General features: G+C 39.5%; 1 protein-coding gene across 1 annotated transcript in view; it reads right to left on the reverse strand.

Moving 5' to 3' along the window:
* STAT1 (signal transducer and activator of transcription 1) overlaps nucleotides 1-18346 on the reverse strand; it is a 37086-nt gene that overhangs the window by 17402 nt on the left and 1338 nt on the right. Inside the window, exons 3-11 of the mRNA XM_079135104.1 lie at nucleotides 17522-17666; nucleotides 16097-16195; nucleotides 10143-10232; nucleotides 8643-8721; nucleotides 7566-7657; nucleotides 7214-7365; nucleotides 4779-4937; nucleotides 3090-3182; nucleotides 1518-1577 (exon numbers count right to left, since the gene is read on the reverse strand). Coding sequence (XP_078991230.1) covers nucleotides 1518-1577; nucleotides 3090-3182; nucleotides 4779-4937; nucleotides 7214-7365; nucleotides 7566-7657; nucleotides 8643-8721; nucleotides 10143-10232; nucleotides 16097-16195; nucleotides 17522-17666 — 969 coding nt within the window. The remainder of the gene's footprint in view (nucleotides 1-1517; nucleotides 1578-3089; nucleotides 3183-4778; nucleotides 4938-7213; nucleotides 7366-7565; nucleotides 7658-8642; nucleotides 8722-10142; nucleotides 10233-16096; nucleotides 16196-17521; nucleotides 17667-18346) is intronic.

Genomic DNA, 18346 nt, shown 5'->3' on the forward strand with positions numbered 1-18346 from the left:
TCACCCACCATGTTGTGCCACAGCACAAGGCCCTTGCCAGAGGCTGTCACCTGATCTTGAAATTCGTAGCCTCCAGAACTGTGAGCTAAATAAACCTATTTTTTTTTTTTTTAATGAAGTACTCAGTTTCAAATACTTTCAAGGACTTTATAACAACCTAAAAAGAACTGTCGTGTTCTGGCCAAATAATATATATGTTAGTGGCATAGATGTAAATTAGAAATCATTAGCTCCCTCGTAAGAGTTGGCTGCCCTTCCCTTTCCTATCTCAACTGGAACATCAGTGTTTTTGTGAATATAATTGTATAAAAGGGGTCTATTTTTAAAAGAATTTAAAATAAAAATAACAGTGTGATTCAAAGCTGCCTTGTCAAAGGAAGAAAAAAGCTGGAACAGACAGAGAAGGCAAAGGGGCACAAACAAGCTGGAAGAAGAACTGAGCTAAGACAGGGTAGTGAGCTGTTGAGAAGCACTTCCCAGCCCTTGCAGCTCGCTGCCCATGACTTGCTTCTAATGACAGAACTGATGGGAGTGACACAGTACAAGTCCAAGGCTAGCCTCCACCGGCTGGAAGAACATGGTCGCCATGTGACAAGCTCAGGCCAGCCTCTCAGAGATACATGAAGGAGGACTCCGTTACTCCAGCTGAGACCCCAGATAAAAACAAGGCCAGGCTAGACCAGTCACCTCCAACCAAGATGGCCCAGACCAGAAGGACTGGCTATGACTCACAGGATATGGAAACAGTAGGTTTTTGGGCATTGAACCACTAGGTTTTAGGGGTGGTTTGTTCTGCCACAAAAGCTAACTGGTTTACAGAGAGGTCAAAGAGGATGGCTACACAAAGGGAAGACAAAGGTGCAGGCTGTCCTACAAGGAAGATGACCCTGGCAGAGTGCAGAGTGCAAAAAAGCAAAAAGCCAGAGGAAAATGATCTGGATTCTCACAAACTGTATGGAAACTTGCTAAACCAGGAGATAACACAACGAAAGTATTAAATACGTCTTGGGGGAGACAACCTGTCCCTAAGGTAAGTAGTGAGGTCACTGCTAGTCCAGGTCTACAGCCTAAGGGCAAAGTGGGATGGGCTGCTCCATCTGGACCCCCAAGAGAGAAGCTGCCCATTATTGGGTCCCTACCACCCAGAAGAGAAAAGGGTGAATGCAGAAGGTTCCACATAAGCCCCCCAATGCCTAAAACCTCACTCCAGAAACAGCCTCCTGACAGGCCACAGAGTTACACAGCTGTATCTTCAGTTCTGTTTGATCAGGGGCCATCAATAAATCTATCAGGATCATTTATAACAGCTCTAGTGGCTTTGACTAGGCTCCTCTGCTCACAGGCAGCAGAGTTAGGACCCTGGACTCAGCCCCAGATCTCCAGGGAGGCAAACTTCCTCTCTGTGCAGAGAGCTTGAGCAGTTGGTGAATCAGCTCATTTAACGGAGAAATCTATGTCTGGTTAATAAAATCAGCATTTCAATAATATTATCTTAGATAATACTGAAGATATCTTACTTGTCAAATAAGACTTTGACTTTCAAATTATAATTCAGTTCTTGCAATTTCACCAACAGTCTAGAAAGAAAAATAAAAGTCATTATTTTAAAAAAATTATCTATTACAGTTCATTTATTATGCTAATTCCCCATCTATGTACATTTATATAAAATATTCCCCCTCCAGTTTTTGGTTTTTACAAACAATGACACTGACATGCTTGCATATCTACTTGCCTTTTTTTCTAAGTGCATTTGTAGGGTCGATTTCTAGCTATGAAATTGCTGGGGGCAAAATTGTAATATTAAATTCTAATGGAACACATCACTGATTTTACATTCCCTCTGAAGTTAGTGAGGAGAGCTGCTTCTTTAAATAACCTTGCCAACACAGGGTTCATCAAAATTTGTACTCTGGGCCAATCTATATGGTGAAAACAGTGACTGTTACTCTGTAAAATTTTTATCTAAATTTCTGCTCTTTTGGGAGAAAATAAAAATTATCACCCATAAACAGAAAAAAGAGGGTCATGCTCTATCACTCCAGGGAGGTGTGGAAAGATGGAAGACAGGAGACTGGGCTGAGACCCTGCAGGCCTCTGCTCTGTTAGCTGAGGACTGTGGGGAAGAACCCTCAGGTCTTTGGTCAGCTCCGTTCAGTGGAGTAGGGAACAGGATCAGCTGTCCACCATTCTTGCCAGCTGTGAGCTGTGGATTCCATGGGTACTCATCTGTGCTACTGTAACTGCCAGGCAGGGAAGCAGCACCTGTGGACCTAAATCAACAACACCCCATAAAAAAGACCCAGGGCTGACCCTGAAAACGAGCCCAGCTCTTCAGAGTTTAACTGCTCAACTCTAGAGGAAAGAGTAAATGAATGCAGTCATTCACTAGAACAGATCAAAGCTACCTGTTCTTACCCTGAACAGGTCTACCATTATCAGCAAGGAGAAAAGCAGCTACAAAACACCACCTATTAGAAGCCTAGCTCTAAAAACTGAAATACTATATGTCCTGAATTTTATGTGTATGTGTGCCTACTCATGAAATAGGTATGTACATGCATGGATTTACATATTTGTGTAGACACAGACAAAATTATGGAAGGACAGACACAAGGCTCTATACTGTTGTGATCCACAGACTTAGATCACAGACTACTTTGGGAATTAATAAAAGCTATGAACTCACCAGAAAAAATGTACATCATAATCTATGTTTGTACACACTACTTCAGTTTCAGGGATTCACAAAGTTCAGGTTATAAGCCTCTGCTCAAAGGGTGGCTGGGGGAACTTTCTCACTCTTTATTGTACACACTTCCGCAATTCTACATTTCTTTTTACTATGAACATGCATTATGTTTACAATTGGAAAAAAAACCAGGTGTGTATGTACCTGCATATAAATTGGCTATGTTTCTATTCTGAGTATAAAGGACAGAATCTTGGATATTCTAAGTAAGAATTCATATTACAATACCTACTGAAAAATTATTTCCTCTAAAGTACCCTATGTAACCATTATGAAAAAAGGAAATTAGGGGAACAAACTACAAGACAGATGGTGTATGGAGGTACATCTTTATTACCTCAACTTCACAGTGAACTGGACCCCAGTCTTCAAGACCAGTGGCCTCTGAGGATGAGTTGGCATACATGGCTGTCTCTCCACCACAAATGAGCTGTAAATACCCAGAAAAGTACAGACAAATTAGCATGTCCATTAAGGTTGAGGCAGTAAAAAAAAAAAAAAATTTCCCTTAAAACAAAATAAACATAACCTAAAAAACAGTCCAAAGAAATCTGACAAATTTTATGAACAAAATAATTTTCATTAGTTAGTAGAGAAATTCCTAAATCTAATTTATACTCAACAAAAACCAAGCATGCCTATAATCCCAGAGGCTTGGGAGGCTAAGGCAGGAGGATTACAAATTCAAGGCCAGTCTCAGTATCTTACCATGGCCCTAAGCAACTTACTGAGACCTTGTCTCAAAATAAAAAATAAAAAAAGGGCTGGTGATGTGGCTCAGTGGTTAAGTGCCCCTGGGTTCAATCCCCAGTACCAAAAAAACAAACAAATAACAGTAATTGTAAGGACTTATGACACTATCCAACAGTGAAAAGTCTAAAATCAATTATGTTTATTTTATTAAGAATCAAAATTTGCACTGAAAAAAACCCCAAATGTTCTTTTTTTTTTTGACACGTATTACATGTATTTATTAGTACAGTGTGAAATTTCAATACATGTATATAATGTTAAATGACCAGATCAAGGTAATTAGCATATCTATCACTTCAATCATTTATCATTTCTGTGTGTTGGTAACATTCAAAATTCTCTCTACTAGTTATTTTGAAATATATTATTAATTATTGTCTACTACAGTTATCCCACTGTATTATGGAATGCCAAATGTTCTTAATTTTTTCAAAATCAAGCATGCAGACATTTCTGTTTGGACCTTTGCCATAGGGAACCAAAGACATTTTCGAAGACAAGTTAGTGTTAAAACAACAACAACAAACCATAAAGAAAAAGAAAACACTTGCAATAGAAACTACTCTTTTGTTTAGTTTGGGAAAACTACTCTTTACAAGGCACTGTGCTAGGGGAAGAAGGGTGACAAAGAATGTTCCCATTTTCAACAGAGATAACAGAAATACATAAGCAATTTTCTAATCAAAGGCAGAATGGAAGAAAAACAGAATGAACTGGCAGGTCTGGAAGGGAGAGAAGATCCGCTTGGGAACTCTGGCAAGGTTTAATGATGAGGCACAAACTAAAACCTTCAGGGTGTTACAATGCAGACAGTAGGTATGACAAGAAGGCTCGAGGTAAAGTAAATAGAGCCTCGAAGAGGAAACTGTACAGTGTGGGCCCAGGAAATGGCGAGCTGGCATCTGCCTAGAAATGGGGTATGTGAGGAAGCTGAGAGGAGTGGCCAACGGGTCCAGGCTATGGAAGTGGACCAGGAATGTCCAGATGAGGAGCTCCACTTGTTAGGTGATAAGACTGGAGCTCTGCCCTGGGACACCCCTGGGTCTGTTCATGGCAGAGAGTGGCTAAGGGGCAGTGAAAAGTAGAGGTGCTGGTGGCTTCTAGCCTAGGAAGACTAGAGGACCACTAGCATAAGCAAGGAATTCAGGAAGTTGACTGCCATTAAGAAATGGGTCTAGCCTATGAAACCCTTCTGAATAATCTGAGTTGTTATAAAAATGTCCCTCTGGACAAATTAACAGCAGTCAGTGCAAATAAATCCCCCTGGAGTTACCTCTGAATGAGCTGCTGGAAGAGGCTGAAAGTGCGGTCCCATAACACCTGCTTGTTTTTCGTGATAGGGTCGTGATCGTAGGTGTACTTCTGCTCCAGTTCCTCCAGCTTTTTCAGCTGCTGACGAACCTGCTGCAGACTTTCTGCAACTATGGTGAACCTGGGAAGGTACAAGACACAGGTGTCTCAGTAAGCAACGGTCCCTAGCAGCCTGGATTGAAGAGAATCTGGGAAATCCATGAGCTGTCAGGGCAACACATATTACCCACGTTTTGAACTCCATACTCCAGGGAGAAACAAGGGGCAGGTGGGGGAAGGTGAGGCTTGTGTTGTCATTAAGAACTTAGTTATTTTGGAGGCAAAAAAAATTAACGTCCACTGAATGATTACAGCCTGGACCAAAAGCTTCTGCACGCTCCTGAGACTACACTAGCATGGAGAGATGGGTGGGGAAGAGCTTCCAGGTGATCTGTGACTTCAACTGACCTTAGAGGTACCTGGGATTTAAAAAGGGCAGAGAAAAGAGGGAGGCAGACACAGGGGAAACCGTGAGGGGATGCCTTCAGACAGTGAGGATCCACTGAAAGTTTTAAACCAAGACAGTGACCAAGGGCAACTGGTGTCTTGGTAAAACCTGTCAGAGACACCATGCAAAATGGAGAGTGGGGAACAGTCTGGAAACTGTGGGTCTATGCAGGGAGGGGAAGGAAGGCTGCGGTTGGTGGGAGGAAAGAACAAAGACTGTTGTTTCACTTGGAGGAGAAAGCAATATGCTCAATCTAGACTCTAAAATCAGAAGGCAGAGAGAAAACCTAGTCAAGGCTTTTTGATTCTCTTTCCTTAGAGATAGTGCTAATGGTGACACAGCTCCTAAGCCAGGTGTTCTGTGGAAGGGCCATGTTATTTGCCTGGAGAATGACAGCAGAAATCTTTTGAAAACATCTCCCCACTGATGATCATTAACTTCACTTTGTGGTTTCACTTCTTGAATCTAGTTCCAAGTACTGAGAGCCATCCTCCACCACAAAAAGTGAGTGCAGGGTGGCAGCTGGGTGAGTTCCCAAGGAGAAGCTGCCCAGCATCTCCCAGCCCCCTTCCAGTCCCAGCCATGGCACACAGGAAACAATTCTTGTGTTCCCATTGCTGAAAAAGAGGTGCCTATGGCCTCTGGCGACCACCAGGGGGCTCCAGACACCCCAGCACTTCCCTGGCCACTTGGAGGGCTCAGGGGTTCAATATCTAGGCACTGTCTGGGATGGGAATCTCTGCTCTAATCCATAAGAAATTTGGTGTATGTACAGGCAATTAATTACAGAATAAAAATAAATTGCTGAATATTAATTGTGATATTTTTAAAAATCGGCACTACGATCTCATGAAAATAACCCCACTAGGTCTCTGGTCCTTGTGAGTCTGGCAATTATTTCAGGCCACCATCCTCAGGTTCACTCTGAAATCCTACCTCTTCCATCCCTTCTGCTCCACCCCAAGTTCAGTTCTGGGACCCATCTCTGGACACAGTAACATGCTAATAGCATCCCAATCAGCCTTTCTGTTTCTATTCTCCAGGCTGCTGCCAGAGTGACCTTTCTAAAAAAAGAAAAAAGAAAAAAGAAAAAAAAAATCAGAGAAATATATTCTCTGCTTGGGCCAAACGCTTGCCTTTGACTTTAATGTTCCCTGGGTAAAGTGCCTCATTCCCAGCACAGGGCTAAGAACCTTCATGACTAGGCTGAAGCATCTCTTGAGCCTGTGTCTCCCTGGCACTCTGCCATCCAGTGTGCAGACCTGCAGGTCCTTGTCTCTGTGCCTTTGCCCACCTCCTCTCTCTGCTGGGAAGAACTTCTCCTCCCATTCAGAGAGCTGAAGCAGACCATCTCCTCTGCCCTCTGATGCACTTTTGCTAGAGCACCTGGAACCCTTCACTATTCAGAATTATTTCCACATCTGCCTTCCCCTCCACACTGGGAACTGAAAAGCAAGGCCCATGAATCAATCCTCATGTGCCCAGGTCCCAGCACAGAGCCAGCATTTCATAAGTACCTGATGGATGACTGAGTGGGTGGCCCATGACAAACTACTATTTCAGGTGAGCCTAGAAAATGATTCAAGATGTTTTATTTTTAATTTTAAACATCAGGACTCGAGTTGTTAAATGTGTTACGTTAACAACCACGTCACTGGGGTTTTGGAACAGTCCAATGATACAGCCCATAGTCCAAGAATGCTCCAAACCAAGCAAACGTGGCTGACCATGGCGACAGTCATGCATAACACTGTACTTTCCAAGAGTTTCCAGGGTAAAAAGAAGCTGGACTATGTCAAACTCTAAGCCAAACTTTTGACAGGGCCCATTCAACTAACAGCCCAAAGGTGCTCTTTATGAGTTTCTGTGGTCAGCCAGTCAGCTGCCAGTGTTCCACTCTGGAGACTCACCAGTTCTGTAACTGATCAAGGCAAGCATTGGGCGGCCCCCCAATACAGGCGCTCTGCTGTCGCCGCTTCCACTCCACTAGCTCATCGTTAATCAGGGCGTTCTGGGTAAGTTCAGTGACATTCAGCAGTTCTCGAATTTTGTGAACTATTTCCTAAAGGGAGAGGAAGACACCAGGTGAAATAAATTCATTTTTAATCACTGGATTTTTAAAGATTTTCTTTAAAGCACAGCAAATATCCTTTCATTCTTAATTTTATAACCAAGTGGTTATAAAGATAATTTTTCCTCCATTCTAAACTTCCAGTCCATTATTTACAAAAGCAACATGCTGTTCTGCAAAGCAATCACTACCTTTCTCTTATTGTCAAGCATTAAAAACATCTTCTGGAGAGAGAGCTCTTCCTGCTTCTGGTCATTCTTTGCTGCACCATTGGTTTCGTGTTCTATGAATTGAAACACAGCGGACAAATACATACATGTAAGAAGATAAACCCAACTAAAGCAAACCATCACACAGATTTTAGGGAAATAGGATATTAACCCAAAGTCTGGCCTTTAATCTTTATTTACCGAACCATAAAAAAAATGCCCTAATCTATAAAACTGGGCACACTGAAACAAAATATTAGTTTTCAGTGACTCATGTAAATTGGAAATACAACTACTACTACTACTTAAATCACTGTCAGAATATTACTTAAATGTAAATAACAAAATTCAAAACTTTAGATAAAAAATGTATATGAAATACATCTATGCCTTGGAAAGAGAATTAGATGACTAGTAATCATACCAATAATTTCTCCCTAGTAACCAAATGTTTACTAGACTAGGATAAAAGTGGTACTTTACATGTTCTATACAATGCACATGCTGGGGTAATTTATAGTTGCTACTACTGTTAAAAATAAGCAGGAACAACAAAATAAGATTGAAACTGCTTTAAAACCTGGGAAAAATACTGAATCCATCTGTAGCATATACACATGGAGCCAAAATTTTTGAAGCAACTTTAGGGACTGGGGCAGGGTAAGGTCACACATCTACCTGTCTACACCAATCAGTGGGCAAGTGCAATAAACAGTAAGGTGAGTTACACATGGTCAGTGGTTATTCACTGGGAATGAGTTTGATCACCTTCTCTGGGGACATTCAGCAAAGTCTGGGGACAGTTTGGGCTGTCACCACTGGGGGCTTAAGGGTAGTACTACTGGGATTTGGTGGGCATAAATCAGGGATGCTACTGAAAGTCCCATAACAAATAATTATATGGCCCAAAATATGAGGGTCTGAGTGATCAAGAAGCCAAAATTAGTAACTCAGAGTGAGAAAATGCTTGGCAAATATAAATGAGTGATAGCCTTCATTGTCTGATATAGATACAAAGGAACAGAACCCAGGGACAATACTTTAAAGGTTAACTCTTACCTCTATTCTGCAAGGTTTTGCATTTAAAGTCATATTCATCTTGTAAATCTTCTAGGGTCTTGATTTCATGCTCTATAGACTACAGATAAAGACATAAAAAAAATTTTTCCACTGATTATCAGATTCCAAAGACTTTAGGGGGGCTGGGGATATAGCTCAGTTGGTAGAGTCCTTGCCTTGCAAGCACAAGGCCCTGGGTTCAATCCCCAGCACCACAAAAAAAAAAAAAAAAAAATCAAAGACATTAGGACACAGATTATTGCATCTACAGAATCCAGGAAAACATGGTAATAATGCTAGCTCCCTTCAAGATGAATGTGCCTTGTGAAGCTCTAGTTAGATAGGTGAAATACTATCAGTCTCATTGATAAGAAGGTAATGAAAATATGTAACAATTCTCAAATTGTCATCACCTGGCTCAGGGTGATGTTCCTCATCATTTTTTGAGTCTACCTCTAAGGTGTGACTTAGCACCTTCATGATGGAGCACCCAGCAGGACAAAGCAAGCTCAATAAAAATCTTCTCAGACCTTACAAATGAGGAGGGAAACCAAGCACATCTGTTTAACTGGGACCTGCTGTCAAGGTGTAATTATTAACAGGGGCCTCTTAATCACATACATCTGGATTCGGACAATAAATTGTATGTGCACTCTATAGATAAGCTTCATTTCTTTTGTATGTGGTCACATTTGTACATACCCTTCTCTGGATTTTCCTAGGGGTTTCCAAACCAAGCTTGCTTGGTTTCTGCTTTAATGTTATGTCCCCTAGGAGACTTCAGGACACCACTGCTCCAGAGCCTGGAGTTTGGGAAAAGCCACGTGAGTCCAGGCCATGCTGGTGTTACCCAGAGACCCAGGGCAGGACTGTAGCTCTCACTGGAAGCCCTTTCCACAAACACGGCCTCATGTGAAGCAGAGCTCAAGTAACCTCAGTGGAAAGGAATGAACAAAGCCCAACAAGGGAGCCAAGGCAGCCCTCTGCTTCCATATGCTATTTTACAAGTTTTATCTTAGAATTGCCACTGATGATCTTAAATCTAATCAGAAATGTACCGGAATTTCTTTGAATATTTTTTCCAAGTCTTAGAATAAAAATGTGCTTGAAAAAAAAAAAAAAAAATAGGTGCTTGAGGAAGATGGGCCATGTTTATCCTAAGGCTCTGTGTAATTCCCAGAACACCCTGATTTGAAAGGTGTGGATGCTAAAGGGCTGTTTACAGCAGCAGTTTATTTCATAATGGGGCAAAGTCAACATTTACTGCGTGATCTTGAAGGAAGAAAAATAAGCTGGATATTTGGAAGTTATGACAGGACTATAAAAATTCTGTCTGTTCACTGGTTTTACCAATGTGTTTACTTCTGGTTTAAGCCTTTAGCAAAAATTTCTTCTCAACTACTTAAAAGACTCATTCCTAGGTTTACACTCAGGGCAACTGAAATTATTTTCCCCTATAAACAGTTATAGGATAAATGCACATTTTTGCCCCATACTCACCATAACTTGGTCCTTCACATTTCTGACTTTGTTGTCGAGCTCCCTGTGTTTGTCTAGCATCACTGCATTCTGAATATTCCCTGCCTGAGCCTGTAATGAGAAGTGCATGGTTAACAGTCATCATCTACTGATGCATTTGCTCATTGGGTACACTCCAAAGTCAAGTTCACACCTTCAGCCCCACCTACCTCCCAGACCTTCCAAAACTTACTACAAGTTTCCCACATGTATGTCAATAAGAAATAGCTCAGTTCCTGAGGCCCTGGAAAATGCTGGCAAACTGTTAACAAGGCTACAGAAAGTCTAGGCTCAGCTCTTGCCTAAAATACATAGCAGTTCTAGAAGTTTCCATTAATTTTTACACTTGAATGGTAACACACGGGCATTACATAAGGGTTTTTCAAATTCTGTACATAAGATTATTTATAGTAACCCTGAAATTATTTATCTTATAGCCTTGTGATTCAAAATTTGGTTCCCAAACCAGCAGCATCTTATCGTCTTGGGAGCTTTCAGAAATGCATAAGCTCAGGCCCTAATCTGGTTGCTAAACCAGAACTCCATTTTAACACCATCCCAGATGATTCAGAGGTGTACTGAAATTGAAAAGTATTTCCATTAAGGACTTCAATGAAAATCTGCTATTACAAAGACAATGGATATAAACCCAGACTTGCCTGGGAGTCTTTAGTCGTACCAGGAGATCAGACATAGGTATCTGTTTGTCACAGTAGGTGTGTCCTGTCAGCACACAGGCTCATTAGGTACTAAGTAAATGTCAGCTAACCTTCTAGGCCCAGGCATTAAGTGGTAAACAGGATGGCCCCTATTTTCATAGAGATTAGATCCTAGAAAGATATTACTTTTGTTTAAAGGCCCCACACAGCAAAAACTGTCCCTGTCAACCATTCTTAGAGTATCCTTCACAGCACATTCTATGTGTGGGTTTTTATGTATTCTAATCTGTCAGTCTATTCTTTCCTTAATACCTAGATTGCTCATATTAGTTACCTCATATTAGAAAGTATTTCCCTACTAAAAGACTATAAAGGAGTCCATCCATTTTTTCCCCAAGCACTTGCATAGTTTTGTGTTTTAGTTTTATTTTTTAATTTAAGCTTTACATTTAAACATTTTTATCTTCTTTTAGTTGATATATAAAAATATAAAATTGCACATAATAATGTGATGATTCAACATATGTATAAAATGTATAATGTTTAAATTAGGATAAACATATCTCCTCAATCATGAGTCATTTCTTCATGGTAAAAACATTCAATATCCTTTCTTCTAGCTTTCTGAAATATGTAGCACATAACTGTTATCTACAGTCAGCCTACTGTGCAATATTACAGCAGAGCTTTTATTTTTTTCTTTTAGATCTCTGAAATATTTGATACTTGTTCCTGTGTTCCATGTGAAGTACAGGTCCAAGTTTAACTTCTGGCAATTGGCTGTCTTAACTACACTTAGTGGAAAGTCCCTATTTTCCCCAGGGTTTTGAGCTGCCACCTTTATATATAACTTCCATATGCATCTGGATTTATTTCTAGATTTTTCTTTCCCTTCCCAATGGTCTATCTATAAGCCTGAACCACATTTAATTATAGAAAATATATAGTATGTCTGTTGGGACTGGCCCCATTTCAGGAGTTTCCTTGTTATTCATGTATGTGAATTTTTCATATGAATTTCAGAATTCATCTGTACAGCTTCAGAAAACAACTTGTTGCTATTCTTTTTGTATCACAAAATTATGAGTTAACTCAAGGAGAGCTCTTTTTTTGATATTGTTTTTAATTCTTATGCTTCTGATGGTTTTCTTTTATCTAATTACATTGGCTAATATCACCAATATGATGTTAAACTGCAAAATAATGGACTTCTTGTTATCTGTTTTAATTTGCTTGAGTTTTCTGAGTAAATTACTGTCTCCAGAACTGAGAGATGAATATTTTAGTATGCTTAAGGAGGATACATCGATTCCTATCTTATGGGACATTTCAATCAGGAACGGACATTCAATTTTGTCAGGCCTTCTTAGTATCTATGAAGAGAAGTAAATGCTTTTTCTCCTTGTAATCTATCAACAGTTGATTACAATGGATTTCCCAAGCAGGGGCTACCCTGGTAACATGTAATAAATCCTACTTGGTCATGATGCATTATTTTCTTAATGTAGCATTTAATTCTGATCCCTGATATTTTATTTAGGACTTACATTGATATTTACAAGTAAATGTGGTCTATAACTTTGTTTTTTGTTCTGTTTTTAGCAGGTTTAGGTATTCTCATTGGAAGTTTTTCATTATTTGACATCCTCTTGGAATAGCAGAAGTTTAAAGCAGCTGAATGATATCAGTTGTAAAGTGTATTAGAAATATCTGAAATGACTGGTATCCTCAGTCCCAGGTATCACATGTCACCAAGTGAGGAAGATGGCTTCTGAGGCCATCCAGAAGGAGCTGCTCCTCGTGCAGCTCCATATGGCTTTCTGCGTGGGCTTGGAGATCTCTGCTGCTATTTACTTCCCAGCCTGCTGGATGTGGACACCATGTCATGAGGGTGCTATAAGAGCTGGAATATTACACCAGACAGAGGGACAGTCCAGTGAAGGATCCTGACTTTCCTGGTCCCTCCCAAGCTATCAGGGGTATACACATTGATGGTGATAGGAATGCAACCACATTCCCAGTTACTACATCCCCTTCCTGCAGGTGTACTGGCAGGAGCTAGGTGGAAAAATCTGGTGACTATGGCAGAGAACTAAGAAAATTCCTGCTTCGACCTTAAGCAGTAGACAAACATGCTACTAGAACTCTGGTATTCTCTTAGTCTTCTTCCTCCTCCCTCTCTACCCTACTGCCATCTACTGCTGAGCAGTTGCTTAACAACTGTTAGGTACCAGCACGTTCTCAAAACAGTATCATTACAATCCCTGCCATTTTGATACTGATACTACTTCCAGAGTGAATCTTTACCCTTTTAACTTTCTGACAAACAAGGAAAACTGAAGCCACAGGAGCACTGAACATTAAAGACAGAAGGGACATTAGCCAACATTTACTCTTAAATTCTTCATTTCACACCTATGCCGAGACCCTGTCTAGAGGGTTTACCCTGGAAGTCAGTTACAGTAAAAACAGACCCTGGACCAAAGAAAACGCCTCTTCTGAGGAAGACTGTTCCCTTTAACTAAGGGTGCAGGTATCCAAGTAAAGGGATATGTGACTAGAACTCAATGGCCCTGAGAAGTCCAGTCAAAATGCCTTCACAACCCATTTCACAGATGAGAAAACTAAGGAGTGACTTCTCCAATGAACTGGTTTAAATTCCAAACCTACTTCCATTAGCTTTGTAGCATGGACAAAGTACTTGATCTCTAAACTTTAGTTTTCTCATCTATAAAATGGAGGATAAGAATATCTACCACCAATGATAGTTTTGAAAGTATTTATGTAAATAAAGTTTATAAGGTGCTTATCACAGGGTCTGAAACATAAGCATAAGGGAATTCTATCATTACTCAAGATCACAAAGATGGAAGAGTCAAGGGATGCCTAGAATCCGCTTCATGCCTTCCCTCCAACCTGAAAGAAATCATCACCCCACCTCTGGACCCTATGGACCTAAATTCTGACCATGCACATAATTAGCTTTTTCACTACACACACACACACACACACAAAGAAAGAAAGAAAAAAGCTTAGTGTGCTATCAGGCAGCAGATAAAACATTTATGGTCTACTATGGTATGTGTATAATATAGTATTTTTTTAAGCATATTTTCTAAAAAACTCTTACATTAAAATAAAAATAATGGGAACCAACACTTTCACATCTCAACATGGCTACAGAATTCAATGCTCTTGAAATGCTCTGAATAGATTCAGAATTTTGCACATTTTTAACTTATTCAATTTGTTGAAGCCACATGTTCCTATAACATAGTTCCAGTAATTATGAATTCAAGGATACTCTTGTTTTATTTGTATTCTCCTCTGGCCCCCCCAAACTGGATTATTTTGAAGCATCCATCATTCCATACATGCATACTTTGGTATGAATAGAAAACATATTGATGCAATGTAGTTATGTCAACAAGAGGGGAAATAAAAATGTTTCTGCACTGCTCAGCCAGGGCTAAGATGGAGTACTATGGAAAGGAGGCACCTGATGTACTTCTTCACTGTCCTGATAACCCCAGACACCAGGACCTTCCCTTACACCTTGAAAAGTTCTTACTAAGGTGTTCAAAGACTCAGGTGTTCTCTGAGAAGCTCAAAACAAACCTGCTCCAGATCTCCTACTTTTTAACAGGGAGCTCAAAAGTGGGTCAGTCTTCAAGACCTAAAGAATAGCCAGCAGGTGGGGCTGCTGTGGCAAAGCAGAGTCACCTCCTCAGGGGGCAATGCCGACTCTTGGCTGAGGGGCCAAATGTAAGAGACATGCACAGGTACAAAGGTGGACAGTGTTCTGCCCAGCTCTGCTCTTGGCTGTCCTGTCAGGTCTGTTTATATAGGGGAGGCTGATCACATACCACTTTGAGGTTGAAATTCACACTTGACCAGCACTTCCTGAGGAAACCTCCCAGGTAGGGGTATGCCAGGCTGGGAACAGGCAGGCCTCTCTCAGAGGAGATAAAAGGACCAGCTTTTCCTCCAGAATTATTATACAGCTTTGTTCTCTACACTGGGTACCAAAAGAGTTAACCAATTTGAATTTAGGACAAATGATACGTATCTCTACATGATTAACACAGCAAGGTATTTTTAGTATCATGAGGAGACGGGAACTAAATGTCCAGAGAAATAAGATTCTAAAGGACTAGGACAAATACTCAGGAGAACATGGAGAATGGTATTCACCACCACTACATCCATTCTCTCTCCCCCTCCTCACCCTGACTCAGTTCATCATCAGTGAAATACACACAGTGTGCCTTTTACTGCATCCTCTTTCCTCTCCCCCATACTGAAGTGGCTTGGAACAAATAACACACCACAGTGGTTTGACCACTGCCTGCCTACTGGGCTGCCTCACCACTCAACTGCTCAAGGAATAACAAATGCTATAGCAATTCTGAAAAACTGCTGAACCCTGATTTCCAGAGGTTTGCATGAAGATTCGTAAAAACCATGATCAAAAATCTTGGTACCAGTACAACTCTGACTTATTTATTGTTTGGATGTCCTGCATATTGAATAGATATCTCAAGTCTAATTCAAAACAAAGACCTTGGGGGGGGAATAGGAAAGACAGTAGAATGAATTAGACATAACTTTCTTAGCCTTTTATTTGAATACACAACCAGGATTACTCTGCATCACGTACAACCACAAGAATAGGATCCTAATTGGAATAGGTTAAACTCCATATATGTAAAATATGCCAAAATACATTCTAATGTCATGTAAATCTCAAAAGAATAAAATAATTTTTTAAAAGACCTTGACTCTCCCATCAATCTCTTCTTCTCCCCCAAAACCGTTGTGCTGTGCAAAAACTTGCTGTGATATGCAAAAACCCTACTCCTGCCTCCTTCCCTGTCTTTAGAGCTCAGTTAACAGCACCCCCATTCTCCAAGTGACTCAAGTCACAACCACAGTGCCATCCTGGATTTTTCACTCTCTTTTACATGCACATCTGATCTTTTAATCTTAGCCCCTAGTCCCTCCATTACTGCACTTTACACCCCTGGAAGTATCTCGTTTTGTGCTGTCTCTCTCCTTAGTGGAACTTAAATAAGAATCTTTTGGATTAGGATCCTTTAGATTAGTATCTTTTGTAAAGCCAGGTTCTATAAAATCTCTAAATCTGACTTTCCCTGCTTCCTGCTATAAAATCAGAAGGATACTCACCACTTCCTTGATCTGGGCCTGGGTAATATTTGTGAAGTGAATGAATAAATTTTTATTAAAATTGTTGATGTTCAATTAGGAAAAAAATACCTGATTAAATCTCTGGGCATTTTCCAAAATCTTCCTTTCCTCCTTCAGACAATTATAGATGATCATAGACATCTGTATTGGGTCTTCTTGAAAATTATCCTAGATATAGATGGTGACAATAAAAGAAAAAGTTCACAATTTTTAAGCCATTGTGTATTAGAAATACATGTGAATTTGTTTATATTCCTTAGAAAACCTCTTATCTATTAAATTCTCATAAGTTATTTCCTTTCCCAAATTAGGACAGAAATTGCTTTCACTTACTAAGTAATTATAGGTACCTAAAGCACTTCTTGATTTAAAAAACAAAGAATTTTCACATGTTTTTTTACCAGTGCTAGAGATCGAACCCATGGCTTCACACCTGTTAATCACACTCTCTACTGCTGAGCCACCCTCCAAGTCCCTCATATAATGTTTTTACTTTAATATCATCATGTATTTCTTGAGGCTATTTATTGTCTGCTAGGATCTTAAGACAATGCAAATGATATAAGAACTACCTATAATGTTCCTCAATTAACATGTCTGCTGGCCTATGTTTTGATTACACCAAAGATATTCATTTCAGTTTTTCTGTTTCCACTGTCAAAGCTAGTTTTGAAAACTACTGTCAGTCACAGATGGCTTTTTGTAACAGGTACATTAAAACAAAGTCTGAGTGATAGTAAGTTTCTGTAAAGTTAATCTAATTTCCCCATTTCCTGGCATTATAAAGTCTTAGGTACATTCACAATGAAAAGGGAAAGCTTCAATTGTCTAAGATGAAAAGTTTGTGTTGTATGAAATTTAAAAAAAAATGATAGCTTTGCCTTTATTAAAACAAAAATGTTCCACTACTACAGAATAAATATGGCATACTGGGAGTACAACTCCCAAAACATTGTAGCACATTTTCTCATGTCTGGATGGTCTTTTGGTCACCTCTTCAAGGGGAGGTCAACTCCACCACAGAAGGAAGGCAAGGTGGAGTCTAATAACCAAGTAGCTAACTTGCTACAGGGCCTCAGGGAGGTCCAACCTTTCCATTTTCAGACTTATTCCTCATCTGCACCCCAAAGACTAAGATCAATAAAGCTCCTTGGAGTTTACTGAATGACTCTTGCTCACTGCTCTTAAAATACAGACACTTTTCTTTGATTTCAATATCAACAATTTTTAGTAAAATAAGGTTACAGTGTCACATTTCTCCCAGAATTCCTGACACCTAACAGGTGATACACTGAAACTTGAAAATTCCTTATGTGCTTATAAAATCAGTCGGTATAGTATTTTACTTACACTAAACATACCACATAAAGGGAGTTGATGTACAACTCGGTAACTTCTCTAAACACTAGTGAGTGTATGGTCAGTATTATTTAATGAATATATCTTAGGTAAACATGGGAGTACTTCAACTAAAACATGAAAACTAGGTCATACCTGAAGATTACGCTTGCTTTTCCTTATGTTATGCTGCAACAAAAAATTATTCTCCAAAGAAAAGCGACTGTATTGATCATCTAGCTGTGATAGGAGGTCATGGAAACGGATGGTGGCAAATGAAACATCATTGGCAGCATGCTCCCTAGGAGATATGAAATTTACACACTTTATTCTGGGTACCACTTAAAAAAGACAAAATAAATGTGTCTTTCCTTATCAAAATTATTTAAAAATAACTTTTAAGTGTTTCTTAAGTTTTATTGTCTTCCTTTTAAACTGACATTGCTTTTATCAGTTTACACATAATTTCTATTATATGCAATTATCATGAAAAACTATAACACACTTAAAAGATTTTGCTGAAACTATTCATGGTGATATATGAAAGGGAAAAAAAAAACAACAGGGCCTTCACTTTCTATGTCAAATACTTATGAAATATTTAAAATGTTTGCAATCACCGAGCAATAAATTGTAAAATAGAACTTGTCATTTTAAATGGATACCACTTTATTACCATCTTCATATTTCTAATAAATATTTTATCATAATCTGGCTTTAATTATTTCTTTTAAATTATTTCTTCCTATAACTTTCTTTTCCTGAGTTAGAAGTTACTATCTAACTTCTCCAAAGCATTTGGGAGTACAAACCATAATTAAATCTGACAAAACTATTTAAAGTGCTAATGACTGCCAACTTTGGTTTTGTAGGTATGTGCATTTTTTAAAATCAATCTTTTCTGCAACAGATAATCTCCATGGCCACTGATGAGACTTATCTTTCAGTAAACATGGCTCCAAGTCAATCATCAACATATAA

Source organism: Sciurus vulgaris (assembly GCF_902686455.1).
Source record: "Sciurus vulgaris genome assembly, chromosome: 3".
In the NCBI taxonomy this organism is placed as follows: domain Eukaryota; kingdom Metazoa; phylum Chordata; class Mammalia; order Rodentia; family Sciuridae; genus Sciurus; species Sciurus vulgaris.